Below are 23564 nucleotides of genomic sequence, written 5' to 3'. Positions count from 1 at the left end.
AGCTGGTGCTTATTCCATAGAAACATAGAAAATAGGAGCAGGAGTAGGCCATTCGGCCCTTCGAGCCTGCTCCGCCATTCGTTATGATCATGGCTGATCATCCAACTCAGTAGCCTGTTCCTGCTTTCGCCCATATCCTTTAATCCCTTTAGACCCAAGAGCTATATCTAACTCCTTTTTGAAAACATGCAATGTTTTGGCCTCAACTGCTTTCTGTGGTAGCGAATTCCACAGGCTCACCACTCTCTGGGTGAAGAAATTTCTCCTCATCTCAGTCCTGAAAGGTTTACCCTGTATCCTTAGACTATGACCCCTGGTTCTGGACTCCCCCACCATCAGGAACATCCTTCCTGCATCTACCCTGTCAAGTCCTGTTAGAATTTTATCGGTTTTTATGAGATCCCCCCTCACTCTTCTGAACTCCAGTGAATATAATCCTAACCGACTCAATCTCTCGTCATATGTCAGTCCCACCATCCCAGGAATCAGTCTGGTAAACCTTCGCTGCACTCCCTCTTTAGCAAGAACTATCCCCACTAGCTCCACTCCACCCTTATGTGTTTGCTCTTTCACTCACTTTCCCACCCCCCCCCCCCCACTCCCACTGCCTTGCCACCATCTTCCTTCCGAAACTCTCTTCCCTCCTTCCTCCTGTATACTGTCCATTCTTCCCTCAGTGAAATAGCTTGAGGAGCCCCATGTCCCACCGCAGTAGACACCCTCAGGAAGAAATGGCTGGTTGTTGACCTTTGTCCTATGCCCTTTAGGTGAACCTGGAGTACTTGGAGGCGAAGCTGGAATCTGTGGATGGGGATGAGCTGATGAAGCTGAAGGATAATATTAACAGTCTGTTCCAGCACTGCATAGTGTCCTTAAATGAGGAGCATCAGATCAAAGTGGTGAATGCATTACAGGTAAGGTGTGGAATAGTGGAACAGATTTACATTTTAGATGAGTGGGGTACATAGTTACTTTGCCCATGCTTTGTCTCACCTCTTCCCCCTCTTGCACTCGACTATTCCAATGCTTTTCCAAACCTGTGATCTCTACCACCTAGAAGGACAAGGGCAGCAGATGCATGGGAACACCACCACCTGCAAGTTCCCGTCCAAGCCACACACCATCCTGACTTAGAACGATATCGCCGTTCCGTTACTGTCGCTGGGTCAAAATCCTGGAACTCCCTCCCTAACAGCACTGTGGGTGTACTGACACTACATGGACTGCTCACCACCACCTTCTCAAAGATACATCCAGTGGTCCTTGTAAGCAAGCCGTGCACAAGTCAGCCCCTTTAAGTTACTGCACATGCGCGGCTGCGCAAAAAATTGAAAGGACCCGTCCACCTAAATCATTCACCCACACACTACAAAAATAATTACAGGAATATTGCTCACATCCAGAGCATGAATGTTTAATAAAAAAGGAAAAAGCTACCTACTTCCATCTCTGTAACATCTCCCATCTCTGGCGTTGTCACTATTGAAACCCTCATGCTTTATAACCTCTTGTCCTGGCCAACCTTTTACCCTCCTTCCTCTGCAAACTTCAGTTCATCCAAAACTCTGCTGTTGGTATTCTATGTCACGCCAAGTCCTGTTTTCCCATTGCTCCTGTCCTTGCTGACTGACATTGGCTCCCAATCTCCTTGTGCCTCCAATTTGAAATTCTCTTTGTTTAACTCCCTTGCTAGCTCTGTAACGTCCTCCAGCCCTACAATCACTACAAACTCTCCATTGCTCTGTCTCTGGTCTCTTGCGTTTCCCATTTCCCTTCTCTCCACCATCAGCTGCCCTGCCTTCAGCCCTCTGGACTCAACTCTGCTCCCTGATCTGTTCAATCTCTCTATCTCCTGTGTTCCCTGCTCCTTTTATTTTTCTCTCTGTGTGGCCCTCCAGTTTGGGGGTTGGAATTGTTATTGCTCCTTGGGTTACATTTTCTGTTCCTGTTTTTATCCCCCAGACGTTGTGTGCCCTGATACGTGGTGTTCATCAGAAAAACAAACCGACCTCGGGCTTCGACATTATCAACATGTTGATGGGGTTTGACAAAGCCGAACTCCGGATGAAGGTGAGTGCTGGGGGAGGGGAGCAAAGAATGATAACCAATTCTGTTACAGACTTGGCAGTACTCCAGGGCACTGAACGAGCTAGAATGGCTCAGCGATAGGACTGATGGGCTTCTTCCTGCTGTCGACAGCCCTGTAGACCAGTGCCCTTGGCTCCCTCAGCTCTGTTTTGCTCCTGGCTCGACAAGCGGCAGAAAGCTGGTAAGCTGTCTCTTTTAACCAGTTAACAACAGCAACCTGCATTTATATAGTGCCTTTACCATCCCAAGGCGCTTCACGGGAGTGCAAACCAGACAAAATTTGACACTGAGCCAGAGGGAAATATTAAGGACAGATGCACAAATGCCTGGTTAAATAAGTGGGTTTCGGGGAGCATCTTAATGGAGGAGAGAGAGAGGCGGAGAGAGTTAGGGAGGGAATTCCAGAGCTTTGGGCCCAGGCAACTGAAGACATGGCTACTAATGATGGAGTGTAGGAAATTAGGTATGTGCAAGAGGCCAGAATTAGAGCAGCGCAGAGACTTCTGAGGGTTGTGGCGCTGGAGGAGGTTACAGAGATAGGGAGGGGTTGAGGCCATGGACAACTAGAATTTTAAAAAAGAGAGGTGTTACTTAACAAAGCCAATGTACGTCAGCGAGCACAGCAGTGATGGACAAACGGGACTAGTCGTGAGGATGTGGGCAACAGACTTTTGGATGAGTTCAAGCTTATGGGGTGTGGAAGGTGGGTGGCCAGCCAGGAGAGCATTGGAATAGTCAAGCCTACAAGTAACAAAGGCATTGATGAGGATTTCAGTAGAAGATGAGCTGAGACAGGAGTGGAGACGGGGGATATTACGGAGGTTGGCGGTGTTGGTGATTCCGAGGATATGGGGCTGGAAGCTCATCGCTGGATCAAATGGGACATCGAGGTTGTGAGTGGTCTGGTTCAGCTTGCGACGGTGGCCGGGGACAGGAATGGAATCGGTGACCAGGGAACAGAGTTTGTGGGAGGCGACTGAAGACCATGACAGCAGAGACACTTGTGGCTCCCTAAGCATTGGGTGAACTTGAACCAAATAGCTTACATTTACCAATAGTAACATCAAAGGCAACCCGTCCACTTCAAATGGATTACCGTTGGGGAATCTAGAGCATGCTGGTTTCAGCCGTCACTCATTTATAGGAATGTAAGTCTGTTCTTGCTTTATGTTCTGTGCATAAGGGAGTGAGTGCATCCCCATATTGGGCATGACTGTGTGTATGTGGATTGTTCAGTAGTTTAGTGAAGAGTGATGATAGGTTCTGTGTGATAACACTTCTCTCTTTGATTCCTAGAACCTGATGGAGAGTTTGGACACTTTGCTGTGTGGTGACGGCTCCGAGAGTTTGAAGAGTCTCTGCCTGAAGCTGCTACTCTGTTTAGTCACGGTGAGAAAACCTTCTATCGAGGTGGAGCGCGTTCCCGCGCTGGTCCCACCCTGTCTGCCCCAGGTGTCTCTCTCCCTCCTTGTGCCCCCTCTCTCCCTGTGCTGGCACCCTTAGCATAGGGAGGGCATCATCAGTGGGATTGCTCACTAGTGACCCCCGCTGGAAAACACATTACATTGACACATGGGTTGGGTAATAGCAGGAGAGAAGGAAATGAAGTGATCAAAACTAAAACTGATTATTTACCAAAATAGTTTTCCAGGCTCTCGTACATCAGCAGTTTGGTTTTTCATTGGCAGGTTACAGATAACATCAGCCAGAACACTATCCTGGAATATGTGATGATTAACAGTATTTTTGAAGCCATTCTTCAGGTGAGTGCCCTCAGTTAATCAATTTCATTAATCTTTACAAAACATTGATTTTGAGTTGTCTTCTAACCATTCGATTGGCCCATTCAGTGAGTGTTGCCTTCCTTGAGATGTGTTTGGTCTGGACAATATCTATCCCTCAGCCAACATTAGTCAATGCAGATTATCTGATCGTTTTCACAATGCTGTTTGTGGGATGATCTTGTGCACAAATTGGCTGCCTGTGTTACAACAGTGACTGTACCTCACAAGGTACTTTGTCTGTAAAGCGCTTTGGGGATGTCCTGGGGTTGTGAAAGGCACCGTAGAAATGTAAATCTGTCTTTCCTCTGATGTTTGCTCCCATTGGTCCTTCTGCAATTTGATCAAACCTCAGACTTTCATGATCTGTGTGTCTCAGTGTGACACCGAACAGGGAGAGTGGGCTGTTCTTGTCGCCCCTTTGTTTTTACATTCTGAGTACCTTTTTAGGGGTACATGGGCCTGGTGGTGAGACTGCTGTGTGCGTCATTTGAATAACGCCACAGCTTTGCCGCACTGCGTTCAACGCTTGTGCGCTCTAATTATCACAGGCACTCTCGGGATCTCACAGCACAGAAGGCCGCCATTTGGCCCCTCATGCCTGAGCCAGGTCTTTGAAAGGGCTGTCTAATTGGTCCCACACCCCAGCTTTTGCCCCATAACCTTGCAACATGAGTAGCTCAAACGAATTGGCAAGTAATGAGACACTTTGCATTCTCTGAGCGTTCCTCACACTTGTGTATTTATCGCACAGTCTATTTAATCTGCGTCCAATTCATCTAATGTACATCGATGAACTGAACCATAATGAGCAATGTTAAAGTCTCTGACGTTTTTATGCAAGATTATAGAACATAACTATGATTAAGGGATGCCCAAAGCATTGCTGCGTTTTACCAGAACTTGCCAAAGATAAAATAAGATTTTGAGGCCAGCACCATCTCGATACTGGTGCAAGCTTCTCTGTGGGGACTATCGGTGATCGCTTTAGACCACTCCATGATTTTAAATAAATCTCGTGAGTCTGTGGTTTAGCTCTGTAATGACCTTTGTTGAGGAGGGGGAATGTGCCGTTGATCTAGTGCCAGTAAGTTTGAACTTTTAGCTTTTCACTGCCACTGCCTGGCTGCCTTTAAGGGAATCTGCATAAGTACATCAGGGAAAAAAAAATTTGCACGTTATGCTGATAAGGTGAGATGAAGGAGGATGGGAGGAGGCTCGTGTGGAGCATAAACGCCAGCATGGACCAGTTGGGCCGAATGGTCTGTTTCTGTACTGTAAATTCTGAACTCCAATCACAATGCAGTGCTGTTGTGTGACCATTTAGGCGCTGTTGGCTGTCATGGGACTGCAGTACCACGACATTCCTTGCAGTGGCGATGTGGAGGGCAGTGATGCCTGTTAGCTCAGCAGCGGCACCAGCAGGAACACTGCTGTACTGCAGGCATGTAGTTTTGTTAATTTATAAAAGAAATGCTCGCGCCTGCAAAGAGAAATGAAGTTGTTTTGAGAGCATACCCATCACTCCACTATTGGCAGCAGTTGCCTAAGTCCTTCACTCCGGAATTCCCTCCCTAAATCTCTCTACCTGTCTCTCCTTTAAGATGCTCCTGAAATTCTACCTCTTTGATCAAGGTTTTGGTCACTTGTCCTAATATCTCCTTATACGGTTCAGTATCAAACTTTGTTTGGTAACATTCCTGTGAAGCACCTTGGGACATTTTACGACATTAAAGGTGCTATATAATTAGTTGTTGTGGTAGAACAGGACTAATCCCATTTGCACTATCAAGTGAAACTCACAGCATGGCACCAGTGAGCAACATGATAGTGCACACGATCAACTGCTCAAGACTTGGGTGTTGTTACAGATTTTGAGGTCTCTGGCCGTCACATTTCCCAACGTTGGTGCAGATTCTGTGCAAAGCGGCAATGTAAGGACAGCAGCAGTAGCCTGCGCAGGGTGACTGAAAAAACCTGTTACCTGATTGGTACGCAGACGTGCGCCCGTGTGCACACACACACACACATTCAGGAACTCTGACCGATTTCCTGCGTCCCCTCCCTATAGCCCAGGCATACTAAGATCAATTGCAGCACTCAAATATCAAGTTCAGTACAGACAGGGGTTCAGACCTGGGACCTTCTGGTGTTTGTGGTTCAGTTACTCACTGACTTTACCAACTAATGGAGCCATTGGGAAGGCCCTTACACATTGTTGATCAGAGGATTAAATTATGAGGACAGATTGCAGAGTCTAGGCTTGTAATTCCCTTAAGTATAGAAGATTGGGCAATCTAATTGAGGCGTTTAATATGATTAACGTATTTGATAGGTTAGATGGAGAGACACGTATTCCTCTGGTGGGGAAGTCCAGGACAAAGGGGTAAAACCTTAAAATTAGAGCCAGGCCATTCAGGGGTGATCATAGAATAGAATGATAGAAAGTTTAAGCCACTTGGCCCATCGTGTCTGTGCTGGTTGAAAAACAATCTGGAAGCACTCCTTCACTCAAAGGGCAGTGGAAATCTGGAACGTTCTCCCTCAAAAAGCTGTTGAGGAAAATCTGAAAGCTGAGTTTTGTTAGCTAACCGTATCGACATGTACAAAGTTAAGGTGCAGATGAGTCATGATCAACTGAATGGTAGAACAAGTTCGAGAGGTTGAATGGCCTCTTCCTGTTCCTTCCTATGTTTTCTGCCCCGATATGTTTCTCTCTATCGATGTGCCCATGCACTCTACATGCATTTTTATTTTGCAGAACCCTTGCCATGCTGGTGATGGTTTGTAGAAAGAGGTGTTCTTAAAACGTGTGTGAATCGCTGGGCTCCGCTGAGCCTTTGGAGCTTCAGAAACTCTGCAAGAAGGCATGAAATTGCACTCCTCTAGGTGTTCACACTCTCTCTACGGCCAAGGATGGAGGTGGGAGGGTGGTTCAAGGTCCTGCTCCTTGCTATCCCACTCTTGTAATTGAGGCAAATAGCACAGATGCATTTAAGGGGGAGGTTGATAAACACTTGAGGGAGAAAGGAATAGAAGGATATGATGATAGGGTGGGAGAACATTCATGTGAAACTGGAATACTAACATAGACTAGTTGGGTTGAATGGCCTGTTTCTGTGCAGTAAGTTCTATGTAGGTCTGTGTAGATTTAGGGCAGAATCTGATTAGGGCTGCTGGGTCTGTCTCTCTTTAAATAAGCACCCAGCATTGAACAAGCTGCTGTTCATGGCTCAAGTTCATGGCTCAGCGTGACAGCTCTCTTGAATATTCTGAAAGATATGTCTGTCTGCTGGTGCATCCACCAGGTGGCACCATCTTCCATTAAGTGTCTTCATGTTTGTGAATTTTGCTCTCCTCAAAAGCAGGACATTAATACTGGAGATTGACGCTCTTCCCATTCCCCCTTAGTAATGAGTTAGGAACATTAGGAGCTGCGATGTCACTGCTCTAACTCATCTCACATAGCAAAATACGTAGGTACTGCACGGCATTAATCAGGTCCAGAGTGGACTCGTTTCGACTGGCTAAGGGAGTCAGAGTAGAATTACCCCGATTTTATTTTCCCCAAATTGTTACAATTCCTGAGCTGTTATGATCTGAAATGCGCAGCCTGAAAGAAAAATTTGGAGAGATACACGTAGATTTATTGTTAAACCCCTGGGTGAAGCTGTTGTATGCTTAGATATTTAGGTAGTACAGGCACACCTCTAAACATAGAGACGCTCAGATCGCCTTCTGGGGTGACTAGCTGTACTTACAAAGCAGTAGCGACTGTGCTAAGTTACTCATTGTCAAGTGCTTTGGACCATTTTGGAATGATGTGATAAAGCTGTGTATAATTTTGTCATTTTCTTAAGTACTAATTGGTACCAAATAACCCTTGTGAGAACACTGTGAGGTCTTGATGTGCAAGTCAGGAACTGCACCTTAGCCTCTGTCTGTGTAACTGAGCTCCTGCTCCCTGTCCCATTGCTCTTTTTCAGATTCTCTCCGTGGCGTCCAGCAGAGTGCAGCACGGCTATGATGGTGTGGTCCTCCTGGCCCTGCTGGTTAATTACAGAAAGTATGAGGTTAGCCGTTATCATTGGAAGGGATCAATGATTCTCGTCCCCCTTTAAATATCATTTAAATGATACCTGAGCTAAAAGGGTTAAATTCTGAGGACACGTTGCATAAACTAGGCTTGTATTCTCTCGAGTATACAAGATTAAGGGGTGATCTAACTGAGGTGTTTAATATGATTAAAGGATTTGATCGGGTAGATAGCGAGAAACTATTTCCTCTGGTGGGGGAGGGGGTAGGGGAGTCTAGAACAAAAGGACGTAACTTTAAAATTCGAGCCAGGCTGTTCAGGGGTGATGTCAGGAAGCACTTCGTCACACAAAGGGGGAGTGGAAATCTGGAACTCTCTCCCAAAAAGTTGTTGAAACTGGGGGTCAATTGAAAATTTCAAGACTGAGATTGATAGATTTTTATTGGGTAAGGGGATGAAATGTTACAGCATCAAGGCAGGTAGATGGAGTTAAGATATGGATCAGCCACGAACTAACTGAATGATAGAACAAGCTTGATGTTACTATTAGATACCTTTCAATGAACAGTTGCTGAGTGAAAAGAAAAAGGATTATTTTCAGGAGGGAGGGGATTTTTTTGATACAATGTAATTCTCAGCGTTTATTTTAAAAAGTCATGCTGTCTTCCTATTTGTAGCACCCTCTGTCTAGTGCGAGTCCCTCACAAGTCAGTCTAGTGCGAGTCCCTCAAGTCAGTCTAGTGCGAGTCCCTCACAGGTCAGTCTAGTGCGAGTCCCTCACAGGTCAGTCTAGTGCGAGTCCCTCACAAGTCAGTCTAGTGCGAGTCCCTCACAAGTCAGTCTAGTGCGAGTCCCTCACAAGTCAGTCTAGTGCGAGTCCCTCACAAGTCAGTCTAGTGCGAGTCCCTCACAAGTCAGTCTAGTGCGAGTCCCTCACAAGTCAGTCTAGTGCGAGTCCCTCACAAGTCAGTCTAGTGCGAGTCCCTCACAAGTCAGTCTAGTGCGAGTCCCTCACAAGTCAGTCTAGTGCGAGTCCCTCACAAGTCAGTCTAGTGCGAGTCCCTCACAAGTCAGTCTAGTGCGAGTCCCTCACAAGTCAGTCTAGTGCGAGTCCCTCAAGTCAGTCTAGTGCGAGTCCCTCACAGGTCAGTCTAGTGCGAGTCCCTCACAGGTCAGTCTAGTGCGAGTCCCTCACAAGTCAGTCTAGTGCGAGTCCCTCACAAGTCAGTCTAGTGCGAGTCCCTCACAAGTCAGTCTAGTGCGAGTCCCTCACAAGTCAGTCTACTGTCACAGATGCAAATAAATCTTAAAGAAGCAGAAAGTAAACCAAGAATTGCATCTTGCGTTCTGATCTGAGACTGAGCTTTACAATGACTTGCATTTGTACAGCACCTTTAATGTAGCAGGACCATTATCAAGCAAAATTTGACCGATCCATATATAGAAATATTAGCACAGATGACCAAAAGCTTAGTCGAAAAGCTAAGTTTTAAGGAAAGGAAGAAAGTGAGGTTGCGAGGTATACGGAGGGAATTCCAGAGCTTAGGGCCTCGGTAGCTGAAGGAACAACCACCAATGGTGGAGCGATTAAACTTGAGGGAGGCTTAAGCAGCCAGAATAACAGGAGTACAGATATCCTGGAGAGTTGTAAGGCTGAAGGATGTTACAGAGATAAGGAAAGGACAAGGCCATAGAACATAGAACATTACAGCGCAGTACAGGCCCTTCGGCCCTCGATGTTGCGCCGACCTGTGAAACCATCTGACCTACACTATTCCATTTTCATCCATATGTCTATCCAATGAAGCATTTGAACGTAAAGGTGAACGCCTTCAGTTACCTGGATTCCTGCAAAGAGTACTTGAGTTGTGCTTTTAAGACCAGTGTGGCAGCTAAACATCACAGCAATATTAATAAGGAGAAACTATTTCCACTGGCAGCATGATTGGTAACCAGAGATTTAAGATAAATGGTAAAAGAAGTAGAGGGGAAATTACAATGAAGGTTCACCAGACTGATTCCTGGGGTGAGAGGGCTGCCCTCTGAGGAGAGATTGAGTAGATTGGGCCTATATTCTCTGGAGTTTAGAGCAGATCGCATTGTGACATATAAAACTCTTAGCATCTATCTGGTCAAACCCTCTGAGAGGCTGTTTCTCCTGGCTGGAGAGTCTAGAATTGCGGCTGAAAGTCTCAGGACAAGGGGTCGGCCATTTAGGACTGAGATGAGAAATTTCTTCACTCAGTTGGTTGAGAATCTTTGGAGATCTCTACCCCAGAGAGCTGTGGCTGCTCTGACAATGTTGAAAATGCTGGTCCCTTTAATTAACCAGACTTACTTCAGGGCTAGTAGAGAGCAGGTGATGCCCATTGCAGCTTGTATTTAAGGGCTGGGTTTTCCCCCAGTCGGGGGAGTTACTTCTGGACAGGGAGTGAGTCCAGGAGGGAAGAGTGTAAACTGAAATTTATACTGAACTGTGGATTGAGAGTAAAACAGTTGAGGATTACACTCTGTGTCCTGCTTCTTGGTTTTGGTGAATGGATATCTGCTTATTGATCAGCTCAGTCGTTGAGTATATTCAAAGAGTGAGATCCGTAGATTTTTGGACACTAACGAAATTGAGGGATAGTGTGGGAAAGTGGAGTTGAGGAAGAATTTCACCCATGATCTTGTTGAATGGTGGATCATTCTCGAGGGGCTTTATGATCTACTCCAGCTTCTATTTCTTATGGGTTTTTTATTCGTTTGGCGGATGTGGGCATCACTGGTAGGGCCAGCATTTATTGCCCATCCCTAATTGCCTTTGAGAAGGTGGTGGTGAGCTGCCTTCTTGAACTGCTGCAGTCCATGTGGGGTAGGTACACCCACAGTGCTGTTAGGAAGGGGGTTCCAGGATTTTGACCCAGCAACAGTGAAGGGACAGTGATAAAATTCCAGTGAGGATGGTGTGGGGCTTGGAGGGGAACTTTCATGTGGTGGTGTTCCCATGGATCTGCTGCCCTTGTCCTTCTAGGTGGTAGTAGCGGTCGCTGGTTTGGAAGATGTTGTCGAAGGAGCCTTGATAAGTTGCTGCAGTGCATCTTGTAGATGGTACACACTGCTGCCACTGTGCGTCGGTGGTGGAGGAGTGAATGTTTAAGGTGGAGGATGGGGTGCCGATCAAGTGGACTGCTTTGTCCTGGATGGTGTCAAGCTTCTTGAGTGTTGTTGGAGCTGCACCCATCCAGGCAAGTGGAGAGTATTCCATCAAACTCCTGACTTTTGCCTTGTAGATGGTGGACAGGCACTGGGGAGACAGGTGGTGAGTTACTCGCCTCAGAATTCCCAGCCTCTGACCTGCTCTTGTAGACACAGCATTGATATGGCTGATCAAGTTCAGTTTCTGGTTAATAGTAACCCCCAGAATGTTGTTGATGGGGGAATTCAGCGATGGTAATGCCATTGAACGTCAAGAGGAGATGGTTAGATTCTCTCTTGTTTGCGATGGTCATTGCCTGGCACTTGCGTGGCACGAATGTAACTTGCCACTTATTGGCCCAAGCCTGAATGTTGTCCAGGTCTTGCTGCAGGTGGACACGGACTGCGTCAGTATCTGAGGAGTTGCGAATGATACTGAACGCTGTGCAATCTTCAGTGAGCATCTCCTTTTCTGACCCTGATTTGTTGTGATCTGGAATGCATTGCCTAAAAGGGTGGTGGAATCAGATTCAGTAATAGCTTTCAAAAAGGGAATTGGATAAATACGTGAAGGGGAAAGCCTGCAGAGCTATGGGGAAAGAGCAGGAGAGTGACATTAATTGGATAGCTCTTTCAAAGAGCTAGCACAGGCACAATGGGCCGAATGGGCTTCTTTTGTGTTATACTGTTCTAAGATGCTCCAGAACCCAGACAGCTTGTGAGCAGCACCAAGGGCGATCACGTTTGTAACATGCTGAGCTCCTGTAGCATTGCCCCTAAAAAATTTTACCCTTTCCATTTTGTGGCAAACAAACGCCCAGTGTATTACTTGGCTTTGGTGGAACTTGTGCTTAACCTGGACTGTCCCTTTAAGCTCAAATTCTAAGCTCAGCCTGGGGTCAGGAAAAGTTTAATTGGCAGGTTTCTTGTTAATTTTCAAGTGAAAGTGAAATAGCCTGAATCTTTGGTTCGTATATAATTGCAAGTCGTTGTCGAATCTATTTCAGCCCAGTCAATGCACAGTGTCTGTTAGAGTGTCAGTAAATGTAGTATTCCAGTCTATTTAACCTGTTGTCTATTTCAGATCGATTAATGCAGTGTTTGATATAATTCAGTTTGTTTATAAAGTCTGTATTACAATCCAGTTAACATCCAGTGTCTTGTGTTGCAGTCCGTGAACCCGTATATTGTGAAGTTGTCCATTGTTGATGATGAGACCACATTAAATGTGAGTATGAGTTTCTGCCAAACTGCAGGCAGTCAGTCATAGGGCAGGACGGGATATGCAAGAGGCTGCAGCCTTAGACAGTAGAAGGTCCCACAGTTGTACTCCTTCCTCTGTCTGTCAGTCCGTTTATGGAGGCGTTTAAACAGTTATGGGAAAGGCAGGGACTGATTTGGAAAGTGACGACACATTGAAGGGCTTTGAATAGGAAAGCAAGGTTGGATAGGGGAAGATAGTTTGCAAGAACGGAGGGGATCAAGGGAGCTTCTTTTGTAGAGTGAAGTGATGGTGGTGTTCTGAAGTGAATGGCCACAGCACCTGATGAGAGGGAATAATTTATAACGTCTGCGAGCATCCGGGCCAGGGGAGAGGGTGGGTGGTCAGTTCAGGAGGAATGGGAATCAAGGGAGCAGGAAGTGAACACTAGCCTATTCATGAACACGAGCTTGGAGGTGGAGGAGAAACTAAGGAGAGACCGAGGTTCATGAATAGGCTAGTGGAGAGCATAAAGGTCAGTGGGCCAGAGGAAGTGAGGGGTTGGGAGAGGTGAGAGCTGAAAGGTAGGCCTCAGTCTTAGCGACAAAGAAGCTCACGAGCTGCTCACATTTATTGGAAGTGGGCGTGCAGGGGGGCGGGTGAAAGGAATCGATGGATATAATTGGTCGTGAAAGAAAAGAGGACCCCGGAGTAGTGGCTGGTTTTAGCTGAGGAATGTGAGGCTCACTAGTGCTCAATGTGGTTCAGTCAGATCTGGTGTGGAATTGTTAAACCAGTTGTGCAGCAGACATTTTCAACCCGCACCGCCTTTGTACTCAAGGGAGCAAGGCTGGGATACCAGCAGAAAGGGAGGGAGAGAGCAAGAGATTCACTCCCTTCTGATACTGTACAGCTCATTTGTCTCCCCATGAGCTCCAGTACAGGTACAATACACACCGGGCGAATGGAAGGGATTGTTTCTCTGTTTACTGTGCGATTCATGTGTCTGTACACCAACCTCTGACGTGTGGTACACAGTGTGCAAGTGAGCAGCAATGCCTGGAATCACCAGTGAGGAATAACTGGTAATTTAAAACATTCTCGATGACTGACTGTTTCTACCTTGTCTTTCTGTTGCAGGGGATGGGTCTGGTCATCTCACAAGCTCTGACTGAATATAACAGGTTTGTACTCCTTGTATGGAACAATGGGTATCAAAGGAACTGTGTGTTGGTGGAGGGAGTCGCTTGCATAGAGGCACACCGTATGTAGTTCTGAGCCAGTTGCAGAGCCACTGTCTTGGGAGATGTTCCCAAGCGTTGAAGGGGTAGCAGCATAAAGTGCAAGCAGAGGCTACGGCGCGAGTATTTTACCAACAAATTCTGCTGTGATTCGTGTCTTGAGTTAGAAGGTTATAGGGTCCAGTCCCTTGTAAGATTACTCATCGACTGGTTCAGCCCACATGAGACATCAGGAAGGGCATGGAGGGGGTGGTAAGGTTTTCAGCTTGGCCCGCTGGTAACACTCTTGTTTCTGTGTTGAAAGGTCACAGACACCACTCTCGAGCCTGTACTTTGTGCTGCGTTGCCTCTTTTTAGGTGGAATGTTGAACCAAGGCCCCACCTGTATGTCTGTGACTGCAATAGGGAGAAGAGCAGGAGAGTGCTCTGTGCCCTGGCCAACATTCTTCCTAACAAAAGCATGGATTTACAGACATTCCTCGCGTTGCTGTTCCTGAGGGCGGAATGACTGCCACATTTGTCTCCACAAGAAATCACTACACCGTCCCATACAAAGTAATTAATTGTCTGAAGCAGTTAGAGGTGTTTTTGGCAGTGTGTTAATATGCCCTGATTTCCTTAATATATTATATAGCACAATAGATGGCGAATGTTTTATTGGCAGTGCTGTGATTGAGAGACTACCTGCCCTAGTGTGCATTCTGAATTAGCTGATAAAACTCTGCAGACTGGTTCAGTACAGTGGGAGAGAAAGGGACCTTTTTTTATTCTTTCATGGAATGTGGGCATTGCTGACAAAGCCAGCATTTGTTGCCCATCCCTAATTGCCCTTGACAACTGAATGACTTGCTAGGCCATTTTAGAGGGCAGTGAAGAGTCAATCACATTGCTCTGGAGTCACATGTAGGCCAGACCAGGTAAGGATGGCAGATTTCCTTCCCTAAAGGACATTAGTGAACCAGATGTTTTTTTTTACGACAGTCGATTCTGAGACAAGCTTTCAGTTCCAGATTTTATTAATTAATTGAATTTAAATTCCACCAGCTGCCATGGTGGGATTTCAACCCATGTCCCTAGGGCATTAGCCTGGGCTTCCAGATTGCTAGTTCAGTGACATTACCACCCCGCCACCATCCCCCCCTTGTTTAGATTCTGTGGTCACTCACATTCCACTCAAAAGGTATCCTGTACCTTTCACCCATTGGCACACTGGGCTGTTATGTTAGTGCTATTGATCTGGGATGTTGTCAATTTGCTCATCCACAAGATAGAGTCATAGAGAGATACAACACTGGAACAGGCCCTTCGGCTGACCAACAACCACCCATTTATACTAATCCTACATTAATCCCATATTTCCTACCACACCCCCACCATTCTCCTACCACCTACCTACACTAGGGACAATTTACCTATCAACCTGCCAGTCTTTGGCTGTGGGAGGAAACCGAAGCACCCAGCGGAAACCCACGCGGTCACAGGGAGAACTTACAAACTCGACACAGGTGGAAGGGGTAACTTTGTAATTTTGTTGTCACTATATTTTTCCACTTCCTATCTCCAAGTTTTGCATACTTGCGATGTTGGTACTCCCTGGTTCTTCCACCCGCCCTTCCCACCTCCACCCCTGCTGCCTGAGTCTTCACATGTACGTATGTGCTATAGGTTTGAGACTATTCGACTGCAAGGGAATTGCGGATGAGCTTGGCCACTTCCTCGCCTAACATCAAGTAGGATGTCACTTGGGTGGTTGTTGGCTCCGGGAGCACTGCTTCCTAACTGTGGGTTTGTGACGACATCTGGACTGCAGACCTGAGCGTCAGCTAATGCTACACAGACCCTGGGGATCAAAGCTTCAACCTTTCTACCTGCATGCAATCTAACATTGTGTTTCTTTCCTTCTACTTTCCCCTGATTTCCACAGGCAGTATAAAGATAAAGAAGAGGAAAGCCAGGGAGGATTCTTCTCTGCTCTCACCAACATGGTACGGACTGTAGTAAATTAGGAAATGTTTGCTCGCGAGTTTGAAAACCAACCTCACTTGATGTGAAAATATAGAAAGACGCCTCAGCACCTTTTCAGCTCATACTTGTCATTTAAACCCCAAACCAAAACTAGAAAAAGTGAAGATGAGGAGAAACTGTTTGTGCTGGCAGGCGGGTAACCGGAGGACACAGTTTTAAGATAATTGGCAAAAGAACCAGAGGGAAGTTGGGAATATTTTTTTATGCAACGGGTTGTTGTGATCTAGAACGCACGGCCTGAAAGGGCAGATTCAGTAGTGACTTTCGACAGGGAATTAGATAAATACCTGAAAAGGAAATTTTTTACAGGGCTATAGGCAAACGGCAGGGGGGGGGTAGTGGGACTAATTGGATAGCTCTGTCAAAGAGCCAGCACAGGTATGATGGGCCAAATGGCCCCTTGAGCTGCATGATTCTGTCAGGCCAAGTTTTGCAGAAGATTAGATGCTGCTTTTTTGCATCTGAAACACGGAGGTTATTTTAACCAAACCCACCAGGATGGAATCCCAAGAGCTGGGTGGAACGGTGGTTTTACACCCTCTCCGTTATGACTCTCCATTAACAATGAACGAGGTGTAAAGCCAGCCTTCCACACCATCCAGTCAGTCTCCCGATGGGTGGGTTATCCCACATGCACTCAAGCTCAGACTGATGGCGTGTAAGTCCCTTATCTACGCTGCCTGGAGTAAGTCCAGTGTGAGATGAGTTCGGAACAGTGTTACCCAGCAAGAAACTACACTTCAGAACTAAGCACTGACAAGTGCGGCTGCTGAGGAAGGCAGATAGGCCACACAGTGGAGATTGGGACACTGTACAACTGGAACACAGGCAGGATTACACTCCATCTAATTTGTACCAACCTGGGAGTCTTTGATTGGACAGGATAGAGGGAGGTACACCGTAGATAAAGGTCCCTCTACACTGTCCCATCAAATACTAGCAGGGCAGGTACAGCACAGGGTTAAATACAGAGTAAAGCTCCCTCTACACTGTCACCATCAAACACTCCCAGGACAGGTACAGCACAGGGTTAAATACAGAGTAAAGCTCCCTCTACAGGGGTGGAGGGAGTCGGGAAATGAGAGGGATTGGGGGAATGAAGGGACAGATGGAAGTGGACAGAGGAAAGGCGGTGGAACGATTTCATTAATGGGTTAACAACAAGATAATTCTTTTAGATCGAGAGCGGGAATGAAAAAAAAACGAAAAAAAAAAACGGGGTTATATACAGAGTAAAGCTCCCTCTACACTAAAAAAAAACAAAAAAACGGGGGAGTTAGATACAGAGTAAAGCTCCCTCTACACTGTCCCCATCAAACGCTCCCAGGGCAGGTACAGCACGGGGTTAGATACAGAGTAAAGCTCCCTCTACACTGTCCCCCATCAAACACTCCCAGGGCAGGTACGGCACAGGGTTAGATACAGAGTAAAGCTCCCTCTACACTGTCCCCATCAAACACTCCCAGGACAGGGACAGCATGGGGTTAGATACAGAGTAAAGCTCCCTCTACACTGTCCCCATCAAACACTCCCAGGGCAGGTATAGCACGGGGTTAGATACAGAGTAAAGCTCCCTCTACACTGTCCCCATCAAACACTCCCAGGACAGGTAAGCACGGGGTTAGATACAGAGTAAAGCTCCCTCTACACTGTCCTCATCAAACACTCCCAGGACAGGTATAGCACGGGGTTAGATACAGAGTAAAGCTCCCTCTACACTGTCCCCATCAAACACTCCCAGGACAGGTAAGCACGGGGTTAGATACAGAGTAAAGCTCCCTCTACACTGTCCTCATCAAACACTCCCAGGACAGGTATAGCACGGGGTTAGATACAGAGTAAAGCTCCCTCTGCACTGTCCCCATCAAACACTCCCAGGACAGGTATAGCACGGGGTTAGATACAGAGTAAAGCTCCCTCTACACTGTCCCCCATGAAACACTCCCAGAACAGGTACAGCACGGGGGTTAGATACAGAGTAAAGCCCAGCTGTAGCGAAACGGGACTGATTTAGCCTGTGAAGACTGTGGAGAAAGCGAATGGACAGCCCGAGGGAAAGCATCAAACTTGCCGCCGATTAACTCAATCGGCGGAAAACAGCCTGTTGCCAGCAAGGCACGTCATTCACCGTCTCACGAAAGGTGTGGCGGAGGAAAAAGAAAGAAAAAAAAACAAAACGGGGTTCGGTACAGAGTAAAGCTCCCTCTACACTGTCCCCATCAAACACTCCCAGGACAGATACAGCACGGGGTTAGATACAGAGTAAAGCTCCCTCTACACTGTCCCATCAAACACTCCCAGGACAGGTACAGCATGGGTTAGATACAGAGTAAAGCTCCCTCTACACTGTCCCCATCAAACACTCCCAGGACAGGTACAGCACGGGGTTAGATAAATAACCAGGCAGTGATGAATTGTTGCTGTGTTCTGATGTTATTATAAGGGGTAACAGTGACTTTCATTCTTTGCTCTCTGCCTTGCTTTTTCCTCTCGTTCTCTTTTACAGGCTGTTGTCTCTCACTTTCTATCTCTCACTCTGCTTTATCTCATTCTATTGTTTTTCTCCCTCTTTGACCAAGCTTTTGGCCACCTATCCTGTTGACTTTGTGAATTTTTGGTTTATTATCGCTCCTGTGTAGCATCGTGTCGTTTTACTACATTAATGCAAGTTGCCCCAATTTCTCAGTCACTCTGTCCCTCTCTGATACTTTCTCACTTTGTTTCTTCATCATTCTTTCTGTTTGTTTAGCACTTTTTTAGCAGCTTAATTCTCTTTCTGTTATTCTTTGCTGTTACTTTCTCATTCTTCACCATTGGGTGTTTGGGTGCTCACAGACCAGTATCACTGTGCTCACAATGAGAAGCTCCTTTTCGCCACCACTGCCTTTCTCCTTGTGCTTGTTTCCAGCCTGGTTTTCCTTGTTGCTTTTCACCCTTCAGGGTAAACACTAACAGCTGTTCCCTCTCTCTGTACAGGTGGGCAATATGTTCATAGCAGATGCTGAGGAGAAGATTTCAGTCCAGTGAGTAGCATTCTGCAAAAAATCCACAGTTTCTCTCTCTCTCTCCTCTCTCTCTCACTCCCCCACAATGTTTCTTTAAACATTCTCTTCCCGCCCGCCTCACCAAAGGCATTGGCCGGAATTTAAGCTGACAGCTCTCAGTGGGTTGCACTCTCACCTCCGAGTCAGAATGTTGAGGGTTCTAGCCCCACTGCAAAGAATTGAGCAGAAAATCCAGACCAACACATTCTAGTGCTGCACTGTTGGAGGTGCTGTCTTTCAGATAGGACATTAAACTGAGGCCCCGTTTGCCCTCTCAGGTGGACATAAAAGTTCCCACAGCCACTATCCAAAGAAGTGCAGAGAGTTCTCCATTTATCCCACAAAGAGCACCTAAAACAGATGATCTGGTCATTTCAGTCATTGCTGTTTGTGGGAGCTTGCTGTGCGCAAATTGGCTTCTTAACTGTACTTCAAAAGTATTTCATTGGCTGTCAAGCTCTATGTGATGTTCTGAGCTTGTGAAAGATGTTGTAGAAATGAACATTCTTTTTTTTAAAATTCACTTCTGCACAATTGTGGAGAAGAATGGGGGAAAATGTGGAAGGTGGAGCGTACAGCTGCTTGACAGCCCCCTACTGGGATATCTGGATGCTAGCTGTCCTGTCCACTCCCTGACACTTGCAGATAGTGGTTGCAGTGGCTGTGGGGTGCATCCATCCATCCCCACAATTTGCCATTTCCTGCCATGTGGAAGATGCAGTGAAAAGTGGCCATGATGGAGGAAAAGGGCCTTGTAGCGGCCTCCACTTCTCCAACTGATGTCCTGCACTTGGATGAGGCCTCTGGTGGGAGCGTTGCTGCCAGCTTCGTGGCATGCTTGCCCCTTTAAGTTCCCTTGCCACCTCTGCTAGTGGCGCGCCCACTGCAGCACCATCGGCATCTTTTGTCCTTGCTCCACCTTGATGGCAAATACTGCTGGGATCCCGTCATACATGTGGAATAAACCTCTGATTCAGGAAAAAGGGACAGACACAGGGGGACAGTTAGAAATTCCCCTCCGGTCCCTTGAATTGCTTCCCGAACAGGAGACATGACCCCCATCGCTCAATGTTCTCGTGACTGGCCTCCCATCTTCCACCCTCCATTTACTTGAGATCATCCAAAACTCTACTGCCTGCATCTTAACTCCTTCCAAGTTCCACTCACCTGTTGTCCCTGTGTTTGTTCACCTACATTGGCTTCCAGTCCAGCAATGCCTCGAATTTCAAATGCTCATCCTTGTGTTCCAATCACTCCATGGCCTCGCCCTTCCCTATCATTGTAACCTCCTCCAACCTCCTGAGGTCCGTGCACTCCTCCAATTCTGGCCTCTTGCGCATCCCCGATTTTAATCGTTCCATCAGTGATGGCCGTGCTTTCAGCTGCCTGGGCCCTAAGAACTGGAATTTTCTCCTTGAAGCTCTCCGCCCCTCTCCGCCTTAAAACCTACCTGTTTGCCCAAGTTTTTGGTCACCTGTCCTCATAGCTCCTTACATAGGATTACATAGGATATACAGCACAGAAAAAGGCCATTTGGCTTAACCAGTCTATGCTGGTGTTTTTATGCTCCACTCGAACCTCCTCCCATCTTTCCTCATCTAAATCTATCATTATAACCCTCTATTCCTTTTTCCCTCAGATGCTTGTCTAACTTCCCCTTAAATGCATCTATACGATTCACTTCAACCATTCTCTGTGGTAGCGAGTTCCACATTCTCACCACTCTCTGGGTAAAGAACATAAAGAAGTTTCTTCTGAATTCCAGATTGGATTTCTTGGTGACTATCTTATATTGATACCTCTAGTTAAGCTCTTCCCCACAAGTGGAAACATCGGGCTGAATTTTACTAGCCCTCCGATGTTGGGGGTCGTGGCAGGGAGACCCGAAGAATTCTTCTGGGAGAGGCCAACCTTGACCCCCAATGCCGAGAAGGCCTCGCCTCATTTTCCTGGCGGCAGTGAGGCCTTGGTGCAGCCCACACCCTGTGCATGGTGGCGGAGCTTTCATTTGCGTATTAAAATTAATTCAAATGCACGTCAATGAACTTTCCTGGACCAGGCCCCCATCCGACGCCGATATTCCGGCTGGTGGCTGGAAGTCCTGTTTGGGGAACTGAGGTGAGACACTGGTGGGGAGGGGAGATGAGTGTAATTTTCAGGTCAGCGGTGGAGAGGGGGGAGTGGTGAAAACTGATTCCATTGGCTGAGGGGATGGTGGGAAGGTGTTGAAGGGCAAAGATCATAAAGTTTGGGGGTGAGAGGTCAGGACTGGTAAAAATGGATTTTCGGGGGAGAGAGAAATACATTTTTTGTTTGATGATTTGCGGGGGTGGAAGAGGGTCTTTGATGTGAACTTTACTGTTTGATTTAAATTAAAGGTAATGTTCCCTTTAAACATTCAAATGATCTGTCAGGGCCTGAAGCCCTTTTGAAAATGGCGCAGGCGCCTGCGTGGTGGCGCCAGACGCCGTTGCTGCGGACCAAGCGGCCACCCCCTTTACATCATCGGGAGTGGCCATTCCGCCCCCTCCATTTAAATGAGCCCCCGCACAAAATATCACGGGGGCTCAGCCACGCACAAGTTGTGCTGTGTGCCACACCTTCTTTCAAATCCGTTCTCTATGTATCCACTCTATCAAAACCTTTGATAATTTTAAAGAACTCTATTGGGTCACCCCTCAGCCTTCTTTTTCCAAGAGAGAGGAGACCCAGACTGTTCATCCTTTTTTGATAAGTAGAACCACTCATTTCTGGTATCATCCTTGTAAATCTTCTCCACATCCTCTCCAGTGCCTCTGTATCCTTTTATAATATGGTGACCAAAACCACACACAGTACTCTAAATGTCGTCAAACCAAGGTTCTATCCAGGTTTAGCATAACTTCCCTACTTTTCAATTCTATCCCTCTAGAAATATAACCTAGTGCTTGGTTTGCTTTTTTTAAGGCCTTGCTAACCTGTGGCAGAACTTCTAGCGATTCTTGCATTTGTACTCCGAGATTCCTTTGTTCCTCTACCCCACCTGGACTGGCACCTTACAAGTAATATGTAACCTCCCTATTCTTCATACCTCACATTTATCCATGTTGAACTTCATTTGCCAATTATTTGCCCATTCTATAAGCTTATTAATGTCCTCTTGTAGTTTGTTGCAGTCCTCCTCAGTATTGGCTATACACCACCACGCGCCCCTCCTCCTCCCCCCCCCCCCCCCCCCCCCCACCAAACGATTTTGTGGTATCTGCAAATTTATAAATTGTGTTTTTGATTTCAAAGTCCAAATTGTCAATGTAAATTGTGAACAGCACTGGTCCCAGCACTGATCCTTGTGGAACACCATTTCCCACCTTCTGCCATTCTGAATAATTGCCCATTACTCCCACTCTCTGCTTTCTATCTTGAAGCCAGCTAGCAAATCATTCTGCCACTTGTTCCCTGACTCTACACTCATTAGTCTATTATAGGACACCTTATCAAAGGCCTTTTGAAAATCCAGATAAATTACATCTACTGCATTACCATTGTCTACTCTCTCTGTTACCTCCTCAAAAAATACAATAAGGTTAGTCAAGCAAGATTTTCCCTTTTGAAATTCATGCTGACTATTCATTATAATATTTTTTGATTCTAGATGTTCTTCTGTTCTCTCCTGTAATAGAGATTCCATTATTTTCGCTACCGCCAATGTTAAGGTGACTGGTGTATAGTTCTCTGGGCATGTTCTGCCCCTCTTTTTAAACATAGCAATTATGTTAGCTATCCACCAGTCCTCTTGCACCGCACCTTTTTCTGATGAATTATTAAATATGTGTCATAATGCCTCTGCTATCTTTTCCCTAGATTCTTTTAAAACATTTGTGGATGCAATCCATCCAGACCAGGGGCTTTGTCCTCTTTGAGTTTGATTAATTTATCCAATACATCCCCTTTTTTATTTTAAGTGCACTTATCTCATTACTCATCTCATCATTCAGTGTCACGTCCACCTGTTCCCCTCCCTGGTAAATACCAAAGTGAAATAATTTATTATTTCTGCCACCTCTCTATCATTACCTGTGGTATTATCCTGTCTATCCCTGAATGGTCTTATTTCCATCACAGCCTTCCTGTTTTTATTGATGTGCCTGTAAAATATTTTACTATTTTGTTTTATGTTCCTTCATAATTTAATTTCATAGGGCTGGATTTTACCTGAGGCGGATGGGAATTTGCCATTGACATGAAAGTCGGCAGCAAACCCGCTTCTGCCTAGCCTGGGGATCCGTCCCACATTTTACGGGTCCCTGGGCTTTAATTGTCCCGAGGCAGGACTTCCACCCACTTTGAGGGAGGAGGTCCCGCCCCAGTGAGCTCCCGGCCAATCAGTGGGCTGGCAGCTCTTAGTCCCAGCAGCGCCACTGAGAGTGGTGGCCTCTGCTGGGACTGCAGCACAGCCGAAGCCATGGATCCAGGAGGGAAGGAAAGTAGGGACGTGCGTCACCGGGGGGATCGGCCCTTCCTTGGTGAGGCTGGAGTGGTCGTTTGGGGGGAGGAGGGCGTCTTGGGTCCCGGGGGTGGGTTGGAAAGCGGGGACGGCCCTCAATCGGGCACCCTGTGTCTGATTGTCATGGCCCCAACCCCCACACCCCCGGGGCACGGAAAGGCCAGCAGCTATCGCTGGGTGGCCTTTCACATCCCCAGCACGCCCACTTGCCACAGATCAAATACCCGTGGAGGTGGGCGAGGGCCCTTAAGTGGCCGTTAAGTGGCTAGTTAAGGGTCTTGATTGGTTTCGGGTGAGCGAGCCGTTTCCCTGCCCCTGCCCAACGCTGTAAACTTGGCCGGAGGCGGAAGCGGGGCGGGTAGGCCTCCTGGAGCCTCCCGTTCAATTTTACGCCACCCCCTTGCCACCATCCGACCTACTGGGGCGGCGTAAAATTCAGCCCATAGTTCCTCTTTACCTTCCTAATTGTTTTTTTGACTTCTCTCCTA

The 23564-nt window shown here is 46.8% G+C and overlaps 1 protein-coding gene across 4 annotated transcripts in view; it reads left to right on the top strand.

The window, feature by feature from the left end:
- The window catches only part of armh3 (armadillo like helical domain containing 3), a 197374-nt gene that overhangs the window by 30431 nt on the left and 143379 nt on the right, over positions 1-23564 (top strand). For all 4 annotated transcript variants that reach the window (XR_010977082.1, XR_010977080.1, XM_068053169.1 and 1 more), the window contains exons 4-12: positions 768-914; positions 1963-2070; positions 3385-3477; positions 3777-3851; positions 7856-7942; positions 12254-12310; positions 13424-13467; positions 15449-15509; positions 18526-18572. Coding sequence is in view for 2 of the 4 variants with exons in the window: in XM_068053169.1 (XP_067909270.1) it covers positions 768-914; positions 1963-2070; positions 3385-3477; positions 3777-3851; positions 7856-7942; positions 12254-12310; positions 13424-13467; positions 15449-15509; positions 18526-18572 (719 nt within the window). In the remaining 2 variants the exon portion in view is untranslated. The remainder of the gene's footprint in view (positions 1-767; positions 915-1962; positions 2071-3384; positions 3478-3776; positions 3852-7855; positions 7943-12253; positions 12311-13423; positions 13468-15448; positions 15510-18525; positions 18573-23564) is intronic.

This window comes from Heterodontus francisci, chromosome 20, assembly GCF_036365525.1.
Source record: "Heterodontus francisci isolate sHetFra1 chromosome 20, sHetFra1.hap1, whole genome shotgun sequence".
NCBI lineage: Eukaryota > Metazoa > Chordata > Chondrichthyes > Heterodontiformes > Heterodontidae > Heterodontus > Heterodontus francisci.
Note: the sequence above shows the minus strand (reverse complement) of the source record. Positions and strands in the feature narration are given on the sequence as shown.